The sequence below is a fragment of the Atractosteus spatula genome, chromosome 18 (genome assembly GCF_055471065.1).
Source record: "Atractosteus spatula isolate fAtrSpa1 chromosome 18, fAtrSpa1.hap1, whole genome shotgun sequence".
Lineage (NCBI taxonomy): Eukaryota > Metazoa > Chordata > Actinopteri > Semionotiformes > Lepisosteidae > Atractosteus > Atractosteus spatula.
The window spans coordinates 18,633,385-18,650,892 of record NC_142723.1 but is presented as its reverse complement, the minus strand read 5'-3'; the positions used below and the strand labels follow the sequence as shown (position 1 = coordinate 18,650,892).

General features: G+C 36.8%; 2 protein-coding genes across 4 annotated transcripts; one reads left to right on the top strand and one right to left on the bottom strand.

Moving 5' to 3' along the window:
• Positions 1 to 523: 523 nt before the first annotated feature.
• Positions 524 to 9,345, top strand: rogdi (rogdi atypical leucine zipper). The gene is made up of 11 exons (XM_088936456.1): positions 524 to 713; positions 3,747 to 3,818; positions 4,185 to 4,264; positions 4,676 to 4,730; positions 4,895 to 4,975; positions 5,886 to 5,981; positions 6,861 to 6,959; positions 7,047 to 7,160; positions 7,446 to 7,495; positions 7,720 to 7,846; positions 8,248 to 9,345. The coding sequence occupies exons 1-11, from the start codon at positions 630 to 632 to the stop codon at positions 8,287 to 8,289; spliced, it is 900 nt and encodes a 299-aa protein (XP_088792582.1). The 5' UTR covers positions 524 to 629; the 3' UTR covers positions 8,290 to 9,345.
• A 2,024-nt stretch (positions 9,346 to 11,369) lies between these two features.
• On the bottom strand, positions 11,370 to 16,278 carry smim22 (small integral membrane protein 22). Of its 3 annotated transcripts, none has more exons than XM_088936648.1 (4): positions 16,187 to 16,278; positions 13,910 to 14,079; positions 12,922 to 12,992; positions 11,370 to 12,551 (listed from the first exon to the last, which is right to left on the bottom strand). In XM_088936648.1, exons 2-4 carry the CDS (start codon positions 14,043 to 14,045, stop codon positions 12,504 to 12,506), a joined length of 255 nt encoding a protein of 84 aa, XP_088792774.1. In that variant the 5' UTR covers positions 14,046 to 14,079; positions 16,187 to 16,278; the 3' UTR covers positions 11,370 to 12,503. The 3 variants fall into 3 exon arrangements, with proteins under 3 accessions (XP_088792774.1, XP_088792773.1, XP_088792775.1); XM_088936647.1 differs by having other exon boundaries at positions 13,910 to 14,125; positions 16,187 to 16,219; XM_088936649.1 differs by having other exon boundaries at positions 16,183 to 16,203.
• Positions 16,279 to 17,508: the final 1,230 nt, after the last annotated feature.

The following is a 17,508-nucleotide window of genomic DNA, read 5'->3' as shown; positions in this document are numbered from 1 at the left end:
TGTGGAGCCTTCTTCGTGTGTGAGGGTTAGAGAATATTGGATCATGTGTAGTATTTAGTAGTTGTTTTAATCATAGGAAAGAAAAGCAGCCTATGCTCAGTAATTAGCCTTTTATTCGAAAAGTGGATAAATGTCTTGACGTTTGTGAAGCTCTTGTTTTAAACTTTTATAACTTCTGTATGCCGATTCTTAACTTTTTTTTTAATTTTCAAAGAGCCTTTGAATTTGAAATTTGACGTCTGAGTGATGGGTTATATGAAAACCAAATACTGCAACAAAAATCTCCAAGGTGCTTAAGCAAGTATAAAGCGACAAACGAAACGTCGAAGGCTTATTCACTGCCTTCCTTTTAACCCATGAAAGCTAAATTTTCCCTGGCAAAATATGAGATTTGGTTGGGAATAATAGAACTTTAATTTGAAACGGAGAGAATCGAATGGAAATCTTTCTTCAGCGGAACCAGTATTTAGTTCCGCAGTGCTCTTGTTGTGGTGGGACGTATTAGTGTGTAGTGCAAAGCGGAAGTTTTGGTAGAGCTCGTAGAGGAGGCGGAGTGTAGTAATTAATACAGCAGCAGAAGGGTTTGTGGGAGCTGCACCAAGGACGAAGACGGTAGCGGCGGTCTGTTCATGGCATTGATTGAATCACATCGCTTAGTGATATCTGACGCAGCGAAGATGTCAGCGGCCAGCCAAGCAGAGAGAGCGGTTTTGGTAAGAAGAGCAAATTGAGATCTGGAGGAAGTGTTTTTGTTTACTCTGACGTTAGCGACGGACTTTAGAGTATGTAATTAAATTAAAACACAGCACGGTTCTCCAAATGCTTTTAGCTGAGGTTTAATGAGATTTTGGGGAATTATTTTCATCTTTCTCTTCGGCTGTTTAAGGGTGACATAAAGAGCCTGGGTAGCAGTCTATTCCGCTTAGAAATATCAATGCAATATTAATTTACGGTATGTTAATAACATATCAGTTGGTAAATTTGTATGAGTCTAAATTGTCCTAAGCTGGTGAATGTCATTTAGAGATCGCGCTCATTTATACCGTATTTATGCACTGGTAGCCTAGTGCCTCCGGCTTCATATTTTGGAAGTCCTTATTTGCAAGTCCGTGCTAGTTGGCTGCAGTGCAGGTAGCAGTATCCCTTTTCAAACCGTATTCTCAATCTGCAGTGGGAAGAAAACTTGCTCTTTTGTGCCTAGTCTATGGAGGTTTATAAGGTGTCCCAAATATGTTATTTGCAAATAATGAATTAAAAGTAAAGATAGCTGTAGTTGTTATTGTATCGTTCTCTCAGAAATGTCTAGAGGGCTCAGTGTTAAGCATTGTATTATAATTTATCGTAGCCACAGCTGCGCTTACTTGGAATATGGTTCTGAAAGTTGCAAAAAAAAAGTAGAATTTAGCTGTAGTTACTAAAATTAGAGTAATACCCAATGCACTTTGATCAGAATCGATGTCTCAGGTATTGTTTAATGAAACAGATGTTGGCAGGACCGTTCCTGCACGCCCTTGGAGCTTACTCTGTGTTTATTTAAAATAAAATAGTATATTTATAAATATTTATAACTAATGCTTTTATTTATTGAGTTACTAACACTAAGAATCAGAGTTGAAAGAATATTCGAATATGTTACTTGAGTATTGTACCTTGGGGAAACAATTGTAACTGAATGTCAAATGATCCTTTTAGAAACCTACTTGAGCTAGTGCAGATAGGCTCCTGAAACCATTCAAGTATTAGAGATAGAACTATCTATCCTCCACTACTGTGGTTCTAAGTTAAACACCAGTTGTCTTAGTGGGCGTTTTCATTATCATTATCACATTTCGCACATGTTCAATGTTCCGTTTACAAATGAACACGTTAGATTGATAGGAAATGCAGATCAGGGTTGCATTTTACCCAGGGCCACTCACATTTTGTAAATGATCAAGTCAAATGGAAAATAAAAATTACTGCAGAAGCTTTCAATTATTTCACACTTCTACAAGATTATTGCATTGCAACACTATTAAATTTGTACAGCTTCAGCATTCAGTTAGCAAAATAATTTATTTCAGCTTCATGGGCAATTTTATAATCCTGTTCTGTTCCGAGGTGTTGGGATAAGGGGACCGGGTGAGCACCATACTATTGTTAGCAAACTGCATTAGCAAACTCTATCCAGACTTAGCTAGTTACTGAAATTAAACCAATTACTGTAGCTATAGAAACGCACCAATGTACATACCTACATGTTTAAATTTGACAGTGAATTGTTTATGTTGACAATTCCACTGCCCTTGGTAAGCACAGACGGTATTTAAGGGTTAGGCTTTGCTATGGTTTTGCTGTTGGTTAGTTTGGCTTTTTGGATTTGTTTCAGTGTCACACACTTGCACATTCAGTAAGTCATTTTGTTTTTACTTTATCGAGTCAGAATCCTAGCCAGCACAAATGTCGGTATGAAGAACAAATGAATAACGAGACTAAAAATAAAATATTTTCCAAAAAGAAAGTTCTTAGGTAAAGTACACATTATGAAAAAGTTTTATTCATTTCTTTCTGGTGAGCTTTCTGTAGAACTTTATTACATCTCAGCAGGCATATTAACGCCGAAGATGATACCTTAGAGAACAGTGTCTGAGGTGACATCACAAAGAGTGCAGTGCCTTCAGAAGTATTCAGTGTCCTGCAAATTATCCTCATTTTGTTATGATCTCCACTCTCAATCATGTCACTTTTAAATAGTACTTTAGATTGAGAAACTACACAACACTGTCCAAACTATTTTAGTTATAAAATGTAAAATGTAAAAATCAAGATTCTCAATCACATTCAACCCCTTTTTTTTGTAGAAGCCCTATATCAGTTTGGGTGCAACGGAATTGTTTAAGGTTTACAGTGTAAGTTTGAGTGTTAAAGTGTTAAAGTGCTTTGACTTCAAAGTGAATAGTCTGTCTCTGTATGCTACCCTTAGTTAAATATTAAAATGCGAGCTACAGCTCATGTCCTGATATGGCTAACTTTGGAGCTTTCGAAAACAAGTGAAGATGAAGTAAAGGTTACAAGAAAATGTAACCAATTTACAAGACAAGTTGCTGATGAGCATTAAGAATGCGTCATGCCTCGGAGGCATTGCACAGATCAGGCTTGCCTTTCAAAGAGAGCAGCCGAGCAAGCAGGATAGGGTTAGGGGTGCTCACCTTAACCCTGGGATTCCCTGCCCCTGGCCCTGTCCTCGGCACCTGACTGTGTGGTTTCTGTCAGTTGCTCAAATTAACATTTAATTAAAATAATAACATGGCTGATTAGGCATTTCTGAATGCTTGTGAAAAGTTGCTGTTTCAATGTTACGTAAAATATTTACAGGTAAATTGACAATTTCTCACAGTTACAGAACTGGAAACACAGTTAAAAATACAATATTTATCATTAAAAATCCTAAATCTGTGGATTAATTAAATAATCTGGATTTCACCAATGACAAAAAACAATTAGGCAGTGGAGTCACAAGGGCCTGGATTTTAAAGTCTCATCTTCGGTCCTTTAGATGAGATGAGTTTTGTTCACTCAAATAAAAATCCATTTAAAAAATACTGGGTTTCCACAAGGCTTAACCAGTATTGCACTGACCACGTCCTTGTGCTGCCCAGGTACAAGAGACATACTGATCAGCTGAGTCATATGGTGTTTCTAAATTGGAAGACTAAAAAGAATAAAGTAATTTAAAACTATACATGTCTTCTTGTCTTTTGTTTCAGGAGGAAGAATTTAAATGGCTTCTGAGAGAGGAGGTACATGCTGTCCTGAAGCAGCTGCAGGATATTCTGAAGGTAAAGTCTTAAAGAGCAGCATCATTTTTAATACAACATTAATAGCTTCATGGTATTAGCTTAATAAATCATAATGAGTCTCAATTTCTGAGTAAACACATTACAATTTTTGTGTTCGGGTGGTAAGTTTCTGAAATGACTCCAATCTCAGTTAATGACTCCAGTCTATATTTATAAGAGTGCAGGCCTTTTTTAAGTCGGATAATCATGTAATAAAACACAACTGGGCTCGCTTTTACTACTCCTTTTAAAATGAAACCTAATTTCTCTTACTAGTGATCACTTTTGAGCTGTGAGTTCTGGGTCTCCTTGGGAGGTACTGTTACTTTCTGTTTTCAGCTGTTTATATTTTCTCTTTTCACACAGGAAGCCTCCCGGCGCTTTGCGATGCCAACGGGTCTCGAAAGCCAGCTTAAACAGGAAAATTTCATACTGGGAAACTCAACGTGAGATGAGTTTTACTTACTGTAATCTCTAGTGACTGATTGTACTTGGAAAAATACAAGACAACTTTCATTATTCAATTATTCAATTAGCTGTATTATTATTATTATTATTATTATTCACCGCTCCTGAACTCACTTTTACTTCTGTCTTTACGATTTGGGGATATAACTTTCACTTTTTTTAAAGTGAATAGCACTGCAAATATTATGACAAAAATTGACCAGGATACATGTGGAGACATCTTTTGCATGATGGGCTGTGGGATTCTGATAAATAGCTGGTCAAAATAGTCAGATCAGTTAAATGCTAACAAATACACCCAGTTGGACCAGCGGCCTCGTTTATAACAGGTTTAATGTTAGAGTAGAAACAAATAATGTGATTTTCTTTCATTTTCAATTGATTTTTAGCATGGACCAGGTGAAAGGAGTGCTAACGTTACAAGGTGAAGCGCTGACACAGGCTGTAAGTGTTCACAACAGTTCTGCTTCTCATGTATTTCTGTAAAAGCAATATTTCATCCAAACCATGGAGATGACTCGGATAATGTTCAGTATTTCATTTTACTTCTAAACTCCTCATTATTTTCATGCATCACTTGACTCGTTTTACTCTGTTCATTTCTGTAGGATATTAATCTGAAAATGGCGAAAAGTAACCAAGTCTTACACTTCACATTCAGAGAGGATAAACAGTGGAAAATGCAGCAGGTACTGCAATGAGCATGCCTTTTTATTTTACTTTTCATTATTCTGTCTCTACATGGGCTTTAAATAAGGGGTTTCAGCTGCCAGAGTTACGAAGAACACCATTTCTAGTATGAAATGTATGAGGTGTGTTGTGGTGTTTTTGCATGTATCTTATCTTCATAAGCTATAAGCCTTAGGATCACTGGTCTCCTAGCAACTGCAAGAGACAAGGCAGGGAGCGCACAGAGAGCTCCATGAACCAGACTAGAATCCTGAAGTTTAAATAGTGATGGTAGTAGCCATCTTTGAATACAAGTATCACATTTTGTCATACTAAAGAAGATTGATTTAAAAAATCAGATTAACCAATAATTATACTACATATAATTTAGTAGTTCAGGTGGGTAGCTGCGTCAGCATGCGTAGGCTGCAAAGGAACAAGTAATAGGTTTATTCCATGCTGAAAAGAGAGGAAAGAAAACACACATTTCGGACGTGGAACCTTCTTATGCAATCATTTTTAATCCTTTATATATTAGAGATCTAATTATTTTTATTTAGGTATCTCAAACTATTTATATTTATATATGTAGAAGAATATACATTTTATAGTGTAAAAAATCAACAAATATAAAAGAATTTGGATTGTCTAACATGGCACTCATATCAGGACTGTCCCTAAACATGAACAAGCAAATGACCAAGGTTAAATTTAAGATTTCAGATTCATTTAAACCTTATGTTATTATGGTTTGGAGTGATGATATCTCTTGGTTATGATTCTGAATCCTAGGAGACCATTTTAATGTGATAGAATTGTTCACAATTGTGCATAAACAGTTTTTCGCCAGCTATTGCTTCACATTTGCTCGCATTAACAAATGTTTTAACACGTTTAAAGTTGTTGCTGGGATTACGACTTGTTCCCCAGATTCAGGATGCAAGAAACCATGTGAACCAGGCTCTTCAGCTGCTGAGCAGCCGGGATGAAAGTTATAACTTCCGAACAGGAGCTGAAGTTAATAAGGTTTGTTGCAGTGTAACTGCAATCATTATTGTATGAGAGACAGGGAATGTGATTGGTTAGTTCTTGTCCAGGTTTGCTCAATCATTTATGAGTTGCAGGGTTATTGTACTGTCTAGATTTTATAAAGGGCTCATTCATGGCAATCTTCTCTGACTCATTCTCAGCAATGTATTTCATATGACCAGCATACAGCTTGTAAATGAAATGACCTGTGCAAGCAGTATGTGGCAGAAGATTTAGACCTTGAAGCTGAATCTCAAGACTATTGAAAGGAGTTAAGAGTGTAAACAATTGAATACATGTTATACATGTAAAATAAGAAGATGTATCAGATCAACCAGCTTGCTTATGAAATTATACAATTATACACCTCCTATAGTCAGGAAATACTAAGCGTCACAGGTAGCGTGTATTATTTGTTTAGTAGAACACAGGAACAAACCAAAAACCAAACAATAAACGTAGAAAAAAAACAAACACATTAATTTACAAATATACAGTGCCTAACATTTCGTAGTATTATATACAGGCATTTACAAATCTGTGAGTTTCAGAGTTCTGCCCTCGGACAAGGCAACATTCTCTCTGCTTGGCAAGGAGGCGTGTGACGGTTGGCAGCTCCTCAGGCAGTCAACACCAATGGTTTAGGTTATCCCTCTGAATACTGTTAAACAATAATGGTGTGTTATGTTTGTGTAGTATACTAGACAGTGCAAGATATTGGTAAACATCTTATAAAGTTGTTTCTGCTAAATGTCTGTCAGTTCCTTTGAGATGATATGAGGAAAGTGTCATACACTTACCCATGTGTATATGTGTACTGAAGGGTTTGGCCTAGGAGTAAATAAATAATAAATGTGTCTTGTTTCCCATCCATAGCTAATGGATGCAGTGATGCTTCAGCTAACCAGAGCACGGAATCGTCTCACTACTCCTGCAACGTTGACACTACCAGAACTGGCCTCAAGCAGCCTGATGGTAAGCTGACCACAGCTGGGAACGCCTGTGAATAAACTGCATGGTTATTGTGCTCAAAAACAAATGATTTCCTTCTCTTTATTCTAGAAAATGTTCACACCACCCCTCCCAGGAGATGTGATGGTGAATTTTTACATTAACCTCAGCAAACTCTGTCTGATCGTGTATCAGCTCCATGTCCTCCAGCCCAACACCAACAAGGTAACAATATAGGGCACATCTACTACAAAACAGCACCTGCTGGGAATAAAATAGGTCTGAAAGGTTTAGTCACTGTAGGTGACTAGGTGTGTCTTTAACTGAGGTCTCCAAATTATTATGTTTTGTTTTTGTCCCTGTAGTAAATTAAATTATTCTTAAACTTCTCTGTGCTGCTTCTCCTTCGTCTCTAGACAAAGATTTGTGGTCTTTCAAAAGTGTAAGTACTGCAATAGTTAAATTATTTTTATGCCATTCTTTTTTTGGTTATATTTTCTGTTTCCACAGAACTTCAAACCTTCTGGAAGCTCAGTGTTGCATAACCCTGGCGCAATGTTGTAAGTTGTTGTTAGACATCTTATTGCAACATATAAATAGGAGAATAGAAACTCCTATGTTTACAAAAATGCAATATACGTCTAGAATATTTTTCTGTTGTTGCTGAAAATGGCTCCTGCGGTCTGATATGTGTATGTCCTGCTGTCCATGTGGACTAGTGACTGCTTCATGGAGTCCTGTTTCCGTGAGATTAATCCTGTACGCGTGCTCTTGTCTTTGCCAGTGAACTTGGTAACATGAGGTTTGAAGTAAGTCATGTCCACAAAGTGGAGTGTGTGGTCCCCTGGCTGAATGACACCCTTGTCTTCTTCACTATCTCACTCCAGCTGTGTCAGCAGTTGAAAGATAAGGTAGGTCAGGAGCTGGGACTGCCTAAAGCTTGACATGGCATGTGATTAAAGAGGCGTTCTTGAGTTTCAGTAGTCTCATTGACTAGAGGTCTATTATTTAATACCTACAGGTCACCTGGAATTTAACTATTTTTTAACTTTTTTATTAAACATTTTTAAGAATGTTTCTGCAAATTATGGCATTTTACTTTATTTTACTGTTTTAAAAATTACATTTTGATGTTAGTTCTGAAAGACATTTTCCAAGTAAAACGTTTTGTAGCTGAGCAATACTTGTAAATCGATTTTTATCAATGTTCTAATTCTAATGTTTAAACATTAGATGCAGATAAAACTAATTTGTTTCTTACAGCTTACATGTCATGTTACAGTAACTTATAATACACCATCTTTTTTTGCAGATTTCTGTCTTCTCCAGTTATTGGAACTACAAGCCTTATTAACCTCTAGAACTCTGGAAAATGTTTCTGAGTCAAAGGACATGGATCCATGTACATAATTATTTCTGCTAATATATCTTTTGAGAAACATTTTTCTCTAAGTCAAAACTATACACAATGGAATATGTTTTAAAAATTAATCACATTACCCTGCTGGTGCTGTTCTGAGGCTTGTGTTCTTAACGGACCAACAGGATGACCATACTAATGTTGCACATGTATGCACAGGAAACAGAATTGCGGAGACTCTGTACATACAGCTATATATGCCATGTATGCTATAGATTTTTTAAGTAACAGCAGACTTTATATTTATTTTAGGTAGTATCTGCAATGGAAAGTGTTTTTTCTGTGTTTCAACCCATGTTGTCATGTTAAACTTCTGTATACATTATGGGCAGTTACAATTTTCCTGTCCACCACAGAAGCTGGAGTTGTGATAGTTACACTAACTATTCAGTATTCGTATTGAAAGGAATGATGAGAAACTCTCAAGCTAGCTGTTTGACTCTGGTACGCAATGGTACTCTTACACTAAGATGAGTGGCCATATGTCACTTGTTGATAAGGACGTCAGAAGTTAGCCATGACTGTGAATATATTTTTCTGTTCTCAATTTACCACCATTCCAAGAACAAAAACAAATGTATATTTTATGTGTGAGCCATTTTTCAACTGGGACCATTCTTTTCATGCAGAGAAAACTGAATTTGTTTCACCTTGGTGATGTCTTGAAAGCTATAAATTTGCTTGATTTATATGAACAAATATAATTCAGTGTTGAGATTATTTATCTTATTGTGTTCCCATTTATTTATTGAGTTCAAGTAATTTGACTTTCATTTTTGAATTTGTAAAGCAAATGCACTTTTTTGTCTTTGTTAATTATGAAGTAATGATTCCCTCTAAACCCATGATGCCCATTCCTTCACGCTAATGCTACAAATAGCGTTCCTGATATGTTAGGTTTTTGAGATTAAGCGATTGTGAATGCATTATAAAAAGTATATATGGACCAAACAATCCACTGTGTGTGCAATAAATGTATTTATAAATGTATTTAGAATGTATCTTTTGTTGTTCTTTTCAATACTTCTTTGATAAAAGTAGCATGGGGGTTTACTGTGCTTGTTGTTTGTATTTACAAAGCTGAATACTGAATGTGTTGCACGGATGAATTACTGACCTGTAGAAACAAATTGAGGAAGAGCTTTCCTATAATGTTAAAAAGAATAGGATTTGCAAGCCAGAACTCATTTGGTGTTGTGGCCACTCTTTTGAAAAGCAATACTGGTGTCCTTGAGAGATTAAATAGAAATGCAACAATAGCAAATCAAACCACATTCCCTTCCTTGTCACTCTTGTATTCTCCACTGGATCAGAGTAGCGATCAAGCATGTCCTGCAGAGGAGACAGTGACTTCAGGATTTCACTATAACCCACCCACCGTAAAAAAAATTGATCTAATTTCTTAATTTTACCACAAGCTAGTAAGCTAATTATAGGATTGTATGACCCCTAGGGCTTGGTAGATCACTCGTTTGTCTGATCTGAGCCCAGACAATGCTCTCTCTTCCAAGCAGAGTAACCTCAACCTATTGAAAACATTCCATGCCAGGATTCACTGCTCTGTAGGTCATAAGCCTGGTCTGTTACAAACCTCTTGAGAATAACTTCAGATCAGGGTTGTCTCTATCAAATTAGAGGGCGACAGTATCCATGTATCTCCTGTAAGAACAGAAAAACCTGGTTATCATCAGAACTGTAAAGCTAGCATTAAACTCTTGGTTAGCAGGCACTGATTCAGCTGTTGATGGCAGTATTGTGCTATTCTTGTAAATACAATGTCTGAAAGGGAGGTTTTGTTCATTTGTTTTCAACTCTAAATGTAATGCAAACTAAGAAAATCTAAATCTGAATAGTGGTGGCTGTGGTGAATGTTTCAGTTTTATTATACTATAATTATAGTAAGAAGGGCACAATTTGTAAGTAGGTCCTCTGTACACAGTGACCTACATTGTGTCAAGTAAAAAACCCTTTCTTTCTTCTGTATATTGTAAATCTAGGTGCAATGCTATTGTTTCTAAAGGCCATTAAGCACAATGTGTGTGATGGGTTAATGTGGTAATGGGGAAGATGTGTGCTGTTTGTTTTATTTCTTCAGTGTAGCATTGTGCAAAAAGAGTAATTCTTCAAATATAGCCAAAGAAGCTACACTGGCTAAAGTATCTCCAGTCATACGTGATCTTACATTCTAAAAAAGAGGTAGGTACAGTTTTTTTGCTCATTTGGACAGATATTTGAAAGTACAAAACATACTATTTATTTCAACTAAAAGCCATAATCAGGGGACAGTGAATGTTATCTGCCAACCCCTCCTGACATTTACAGATCTGACAGTCTCCTAATGAAACTTGATAAAGACTGGGGAAAAAATCCTTGTAATCGTAGCCTAGTCATGTTTTTCTGTTTCTTTATCCTGTCTTTTAAAAGGGATTTAGGAGTGACGGGAAGAACATGTTCTAGGATGAGTAAATTACAGGATGTAGAGTAAACTGGGGAAGTACTTCTGTCCCAGCAGAAGATCAGGTCTAAAATGTGAGCAAGACACTCCCAGTCCTCATGGGAGATCACCCCTGCTCTCAGTTTCCTTCCATTCTCTAACCTCCTCTTCCAATTCAGGGTCACGGGGCAGCTGGAGCCTATCCCAGCAAGCAACAGGCCCAAGGCAGGGCACACCTTGGACAGGATGCCAGTCCATTGCAGGACAACAAGGTCAGTTTCCCCAGGAGTCAATTAACCTACCAGTGTATCTTTGGATTGTGGGAGGAAATCCATGCAAACTGAGGGAGAACACACTCCTAACAGACAGCACCCCAGGCCCCAGACTGAACCCAGGTGGTCACTGTGCCTCCACACTGAGACACACATGCTTCGGATTAAGGCTGTGTTCCTGCAAGAACAGTCCTTTAGCCAAGGGAAGGTGACCAAGGACCTGAAGCACATTTCAGACGTATGACTTGGACTCGACATAAGTAAAGCTTGGCTTGGATGGTGGATAGAATTACTATTAACAACAAAAATTAAAAAGTTAATATTTTATTGCTTGATTAAATATACATGTAGTGAGACAATCACAAAATAAAAAAAAAGTGAAGCTGAAAATTTAAAAACGGTTCATTACATTTTTGTGCATTGCAGTTTTCATACAGGACAAGTGAAAATGACCTATTCTTCATATGAAGGTATTATATATATAACAGGGTTATACAGCATTGCTTTGCTGTACAAGAACACTTGTCAAATTATCTCAATATGCAGTGCCTACAGTAATGCTTGTATATTTTCTTATACTCAAGGTGACTTATGTTTACATGTCTGTACCCTGTAGCTTTATTGTGGTGATATACTGACCATGGTGTTAGTGTTTGTTTTCTGCAACACAGATACTATAACAGCCACATCTATTGCAGATCAAGTTTGTCTTCACTGTGTAATGTGATCTGTAGAAATACATAGCCTTAGAAAGGTTTTAAACCTGGTTCAATTTGGTTGTATTAATTAAGGATTTTAAATGCATTTATTTGGGCACCTGAAAAAGCTAATCAACTTTGTAAACAACCTTTGGAAAATGTCAAAGAACAGCTTCACGTCAAACATTTTTTAATGAGAATTCTGCAGTGCTGTTCCACAATGAGATATTTTCACATGGCACATTGTTAAGTCTTGTCTGGTACACACTCTCCAGACACCTCATTTTTAAGATGTTTGTGACTACTGAGATGATAAGAGTATTCAATGTATAAATGCAAAAAATAACCCAGCAAAGGCATTTTTAGAGGTTGTCTGGGAAAACACAACAGCTAAGCTTCATCTTTGTCAAGAAACAAAAATGTAATCATATTTTAATCAATTTTCAAAAAAATAAACTATCTATATGAATCATGTAATTAAACATTTTTACATAATAAGTGGAAAATATAGTTCATACAGTATAATTCATACAGTATAATTCTTTACTGGGAAAGATTTCTGATGTTGCCCAAAAGCATTTTTAAACAGTTGTTAAATCATTTGTCCTAGAAGCCTTTACACAGTTTGGGTTTTATTTTCCATCCATGGTGGATGTTGTAAGAAGGAATATTGGAATTTGCCCATTCTCCTGCATAATTCCTCGACAGGTTTCAGCAGGTGAGTACAAGTGACAGTCCCTGTTTCTACGGCTCCAGCGCATAATTGTCCACTCCCACTTTGGTCCTGGGGGGCTGTGAACAGGAGAAAATGTTAAACAAAGTTACATCTGTCATTACAACATCTATTCCTCATTTACAATACATAATTCCTATGTTCTATCACAGTAATGCAATGTAATTCTGTTATTGTAATTCTCATGCATTCCGTTATTGAAAGTGTAGATATTTATTTTGATAATATATGTCTCTGAAGCATATTTTCACAAAATACCAAGAGAATGTAAGCCTTTCTTTTCAGCATAAATTTTCCATTCAGAGCCCATTCCCAGCCTTAACACAGCTCTAACGAATCCATGCGGAGACTTTCTCAGTTACCTGTTACCTAATTATAGTGCCAAAATACCTAAATACTTCACTGTTGGAACTGAACAGCGGGTCTTACCTTCTCCGAGTCACAGCAACAGCAGCAGAAACAGCGAATAAGGACCAAGGTCAAAAGCAACAGGACTGTGCCTTGAACATAAAACAGTACAGACATATATTTTATATAAATGAAACTCAATAACTTTTTGTGCTTACACTACATTAACCGTACTGGTTTTCTGTATTTTGCTGGCATGACATGATATTTCACAGTAAAAAAAACCCCAATAAAATCGACAAATCTCATCATGTTTGGGAAACCTAAACAATAAGACTCATAGATCATGAATGAGCTCAATGCAGTTACAACAGTTGTCCCTAACTTTGAAAGCCAGCCTCACTTACTTCAATCCCATGTACTCACAGGCGGAGCAGCAGGCTGTAGTTACCAGTGATCCCAAGTGCACAAGCTCACAAGTAACTTTTTTAATATTGGGATGGTCTTCTGATAGTGACCGATATTGTCTTCACTGGGTGAACCTCAACAGTGCTGTTCTTTACTGTATGATTACAACTAAATCCTGTTTCTGCCTAGTACTGGAAAACACCTATAAACCTAACTAGGAAATTCAGTGGTGTGCATCAAGATGATCTTTGTGAGTGGGATTCAGTCAAACGAAAGCCTCAGTTAGTTACTGTAGGTGTCACATCTCTTAAGCATCTTTTTTTCTGTTTTCAAAAATTTGGCATGTCTCTTGTTTGTCAGTGTAGGCTACTACACCAGCACCTATACCAATTACTGTACTTAAAGTCCAAATATTACTGTACATCTTGGTGACAATTCACAAATGGAGCCTAACTTTGTTCACTTTAAATTAGTGGGTGTAACAAGTCAGCGTCTATAGTTTGCTGGGCTTTGCGAAGTGCAACAACATGGCTAGATCAGAAATGTTCTTTTGCCAAATCCTGTGCTTCATTTCCGATATGACAGGTTTATCCCCTAGAATGTCAAAGACACTACAGATACAGTACGTTGCACTTTTTAAATACCAAACACTTTCACTTACCTATAAAGATGAAAAAAATAGCAAAGGAAGCAATGTCCCAGTCTGACTGAAACATCTGTTTTGACTGCAGTCTGCTGACAGCATCATTAAACTGGTTTTGTAGCTCAGTTTGGATGCTATTCTGCTGCATTGTCATACCCAGGCTCGTGAAACAGACAGGAGGAGGGTTGCTTGAAGAAAAGGACCAAAACATACGTTTCTGTTAGATGGCCCATTCTGTGAAATTAAAAAATCATGCATACACATTTTTTAAACTCAGTTTTTAAAAATATAAATGAACTTAATATTTTATTATGTATCAATGTTTATCACAAGACATTCTTAAGGTACTGCTTTTGTACAACACTGATTACTTGGTAGGAAAAAAATAAAAAATCAACTCTGAGGAAGAAATTTTGGCTCAGGTACCGTATGTATTTGGTGTCCATGTGTACGTATGCTTTAAACGTTTTACAGTTTGGAGAAAACACTTTAGTCTACCATGGGGGTGATCACTGGGTTTCTAGAAGATTTTAAGTTAAATCACACACATAAGTAATCAAACCTTGAAACTAAGAATAATATTGTAAAGAGTTAAGATGTTAAGAGTTTAAAATGAACTTAACAGCTGCTCAGTGTCAATTTTACATAGCAGGCAGTACATAATCTAAATTATCACAATCAATTCCAGTTTTTCTTTTCTCTAAATATACAGTATTCCGACTATATTATTTGCTACCCAAATACATTTTTCTCTTGTCAAGGCCTGTGTGCGAGAGGTTTCGCTCATAAAATAAAAGGAACAAATAACTGTATTGTGCTAAAAGGATCAAGCAGGAAAAGGATTAACATAATTATGATACATTAGAGCCGACAGTGAGTAACTGAAGAGCGTATGTATCTGTAATATGTTCCTGACCAGGACTACTAATGCAGTAAATATTCCATCTAATAGTACTATCAGTAGGCACTTCGCCCAATCTTCTCACCTACACAGAAGAGGGAAACAATTCATGAATACAGTGGCTTATCATATTATTATCTGATTTGGTCACTGTTCTGTATATGTGGTACCTTCTGTTTTTCCTCCACAGAATGTATAGATGTATGTGGTGTATTATTAAATGTTATTATTTATGACAAGAGCAGCTTACTTATTTCAAGAGTAGTGGAGTAGTGCTGTGGTGGTTAGTCTTGCTGCCTAACAGTACTACTTGCTGTAATTCCACAATGAGATGCCTTTTGCTGGGAGTCTGCGTGTTTCCCCGTGCGGACATGGGTTGTCACTGCGTGAAGCAGATTCCTCCACCTTCTACAGACATGTGAGCCAGGTTACCTGGCGCCTGTAATTCTCCCCCGTGTGTGTGTGTGAGTGCTCCCTGCAGTGGACAGGCCTCCTGTTTAAGGTGTAGTGGTCGTGTGCCCTGTGTGTTTGCCAGTTACTCCAGCCTGCTCTGACCCTGTGGACTACATTAACATAAATGTAGATCTGCGCTAAAATAGTTTACATAATGAATGGAAATGTACAGTTTTCAGACAGCTTTACACGAAGAGAAATGCTCCATTTTGATATTAAGTTGAATTATATTTGCCTGCTAGTGTCATAAGTGTAGATAAAAGCTTGAAATCTAAAGTTCTACATACTTTATATAGTTATAATGGAAAAGAAGAAGGTTGATCTAAATTAAAGCGTTACATTGAAATCCAAGTATTAGCTTAGTTACATATATTAGCTTCGTTAGCTTTGAGACATATATTTCATATAAAATCTGTCTGAAAAGAATGCATGTGGTCTCCTCTAAGGCATGTTTTTTAAGATGTGTATTGTGTTATTCGTGTAGTTCTTGCTACTGTAAATTTAGGGAAGTAACAAAAATCAGTGTTTTTGACAATGCTCAAACATTTAAGCAACACAATTAAAAAGCTGGCGAAAAAGTCCTTCAACTTTATAGTAACTCAATTCGTTTACGTCGATGAGTTATCCGAGTATACTACATAATTTGTTTTATAGTTGTCAAAGTTTGATATTTAACCTCCCTGCTACCTAAATCCAAATTTCTCTCCAAACATACAAACCGCAAATCTATCGTAAAATTGCAAAAGCACCGATGTCTAAAATGGACGGAGAGAAATTTTGTTTCTCCGATGATAACACCTGACGGCAATACATACAGCCTACCGTAGGCCAGGATTTCTCATTTCCTTCGCCAAAGAAGTAAGTATGTTAACAGTATGTACAGTAATATTATCGTTCATTCCCTGTGTTTTGGGTTTATACAAATAAATCTATTCACCTACCCCTGGAGTACCCCTCAGTATTGCCGAAAAATATCTTCCTTTTTTATTAGTTTGTTTTCCGGGTTAGCACCTGATATACCTCAGCAATAATTTGCATATTGAAAGAGGTGAAAACGGGAGCTATTGTTGGAGTCCACTTCCTGACAGACAGCAAATGGGTGTGGACTGTGGGTGCGCAGGTGTGCATTACTGCTCGTAGACTGCAGACGTAGGCAGTGTACAGCAGGTATAAATGCCAATGCATGATGTATTGGCACTCAAGATATCAAATACGAAATTTGGCATATAAACATTGTATATTTACAATGTGGTCTTACGTTTAATGTATACATTTTTGACTGCGTTTATGATCTGTCTGTTTCTTTTGGGATTTCAGTTTAAACCCGGTCGTGGTGAATGTAACCCTACCTAAGGGGCCATTTGAAATAATTAATCTGAATTTAGAGCAACCGGGAAACGGCAACCCAGACAGCCTGCAATTTAAAAGCATAGCCTTTTGAATTCAATCATGTTTGTGGTGTGTATTCTTCCCCAGACACTATAGTGTTGAATTATTATTAGCAGTTAAAGAAAGACTGTTTAAATCTGCATGGTTTCTCTGTCTCTGAAAATGTGTTGGTCGCCAGTCTTTGTGACAGAGATACTGGCATGAATTAGAAAACTGGAGCTAATGAGAAAGAATACCATTCAAACGGAACAGAAGGCTCCTGGCGGTCTCCTTTGAGACAAATGTCAACAAAGAAAATTCGTGGAATCTGTATCTTTTCAAAATGTTGTCTAACAAAGCACCACTTGTACAAAAACAAATAGTAGCTGGTGGGGATTACATGTTACTTTTCATTACAAAACAAAATCAAACAGATTTGTTATTAAACATCTATGTAGGTACTGAACAGTCCCTACGCAAGGCCAATAAGAACAACAACAATAATTAAAAAAATAATAATAATACAGTAAATCAGTTGATAACATCTTTTTTACTTTGCACTGATAACCCGCCTTCTTATGTGTTACACAGAAGACAAGAAAGAAAAGGATAATCAGTACACAGTAAAAGGTTGAGGCAGTACAAGTGCCAGGCAGAAAATATTTCATCCATCCACCCATTTTCTAACCCTTTTATCCAGTACAGGGTCATGGGGGAGTTTGCACCTATGAAATATTTAATCATACAACTGAAAACAATTTCAGATATGAAGCTGGATCAAGGTCACAGTGATGAGTGGAATGAATTTAAGAGAAGACAGGAACTCAAATCAATTTAATAATTCTGTGTCAGGATAAAAACGATAAGCAAACAAGCTGGGAAAAAAGCTCTGTGT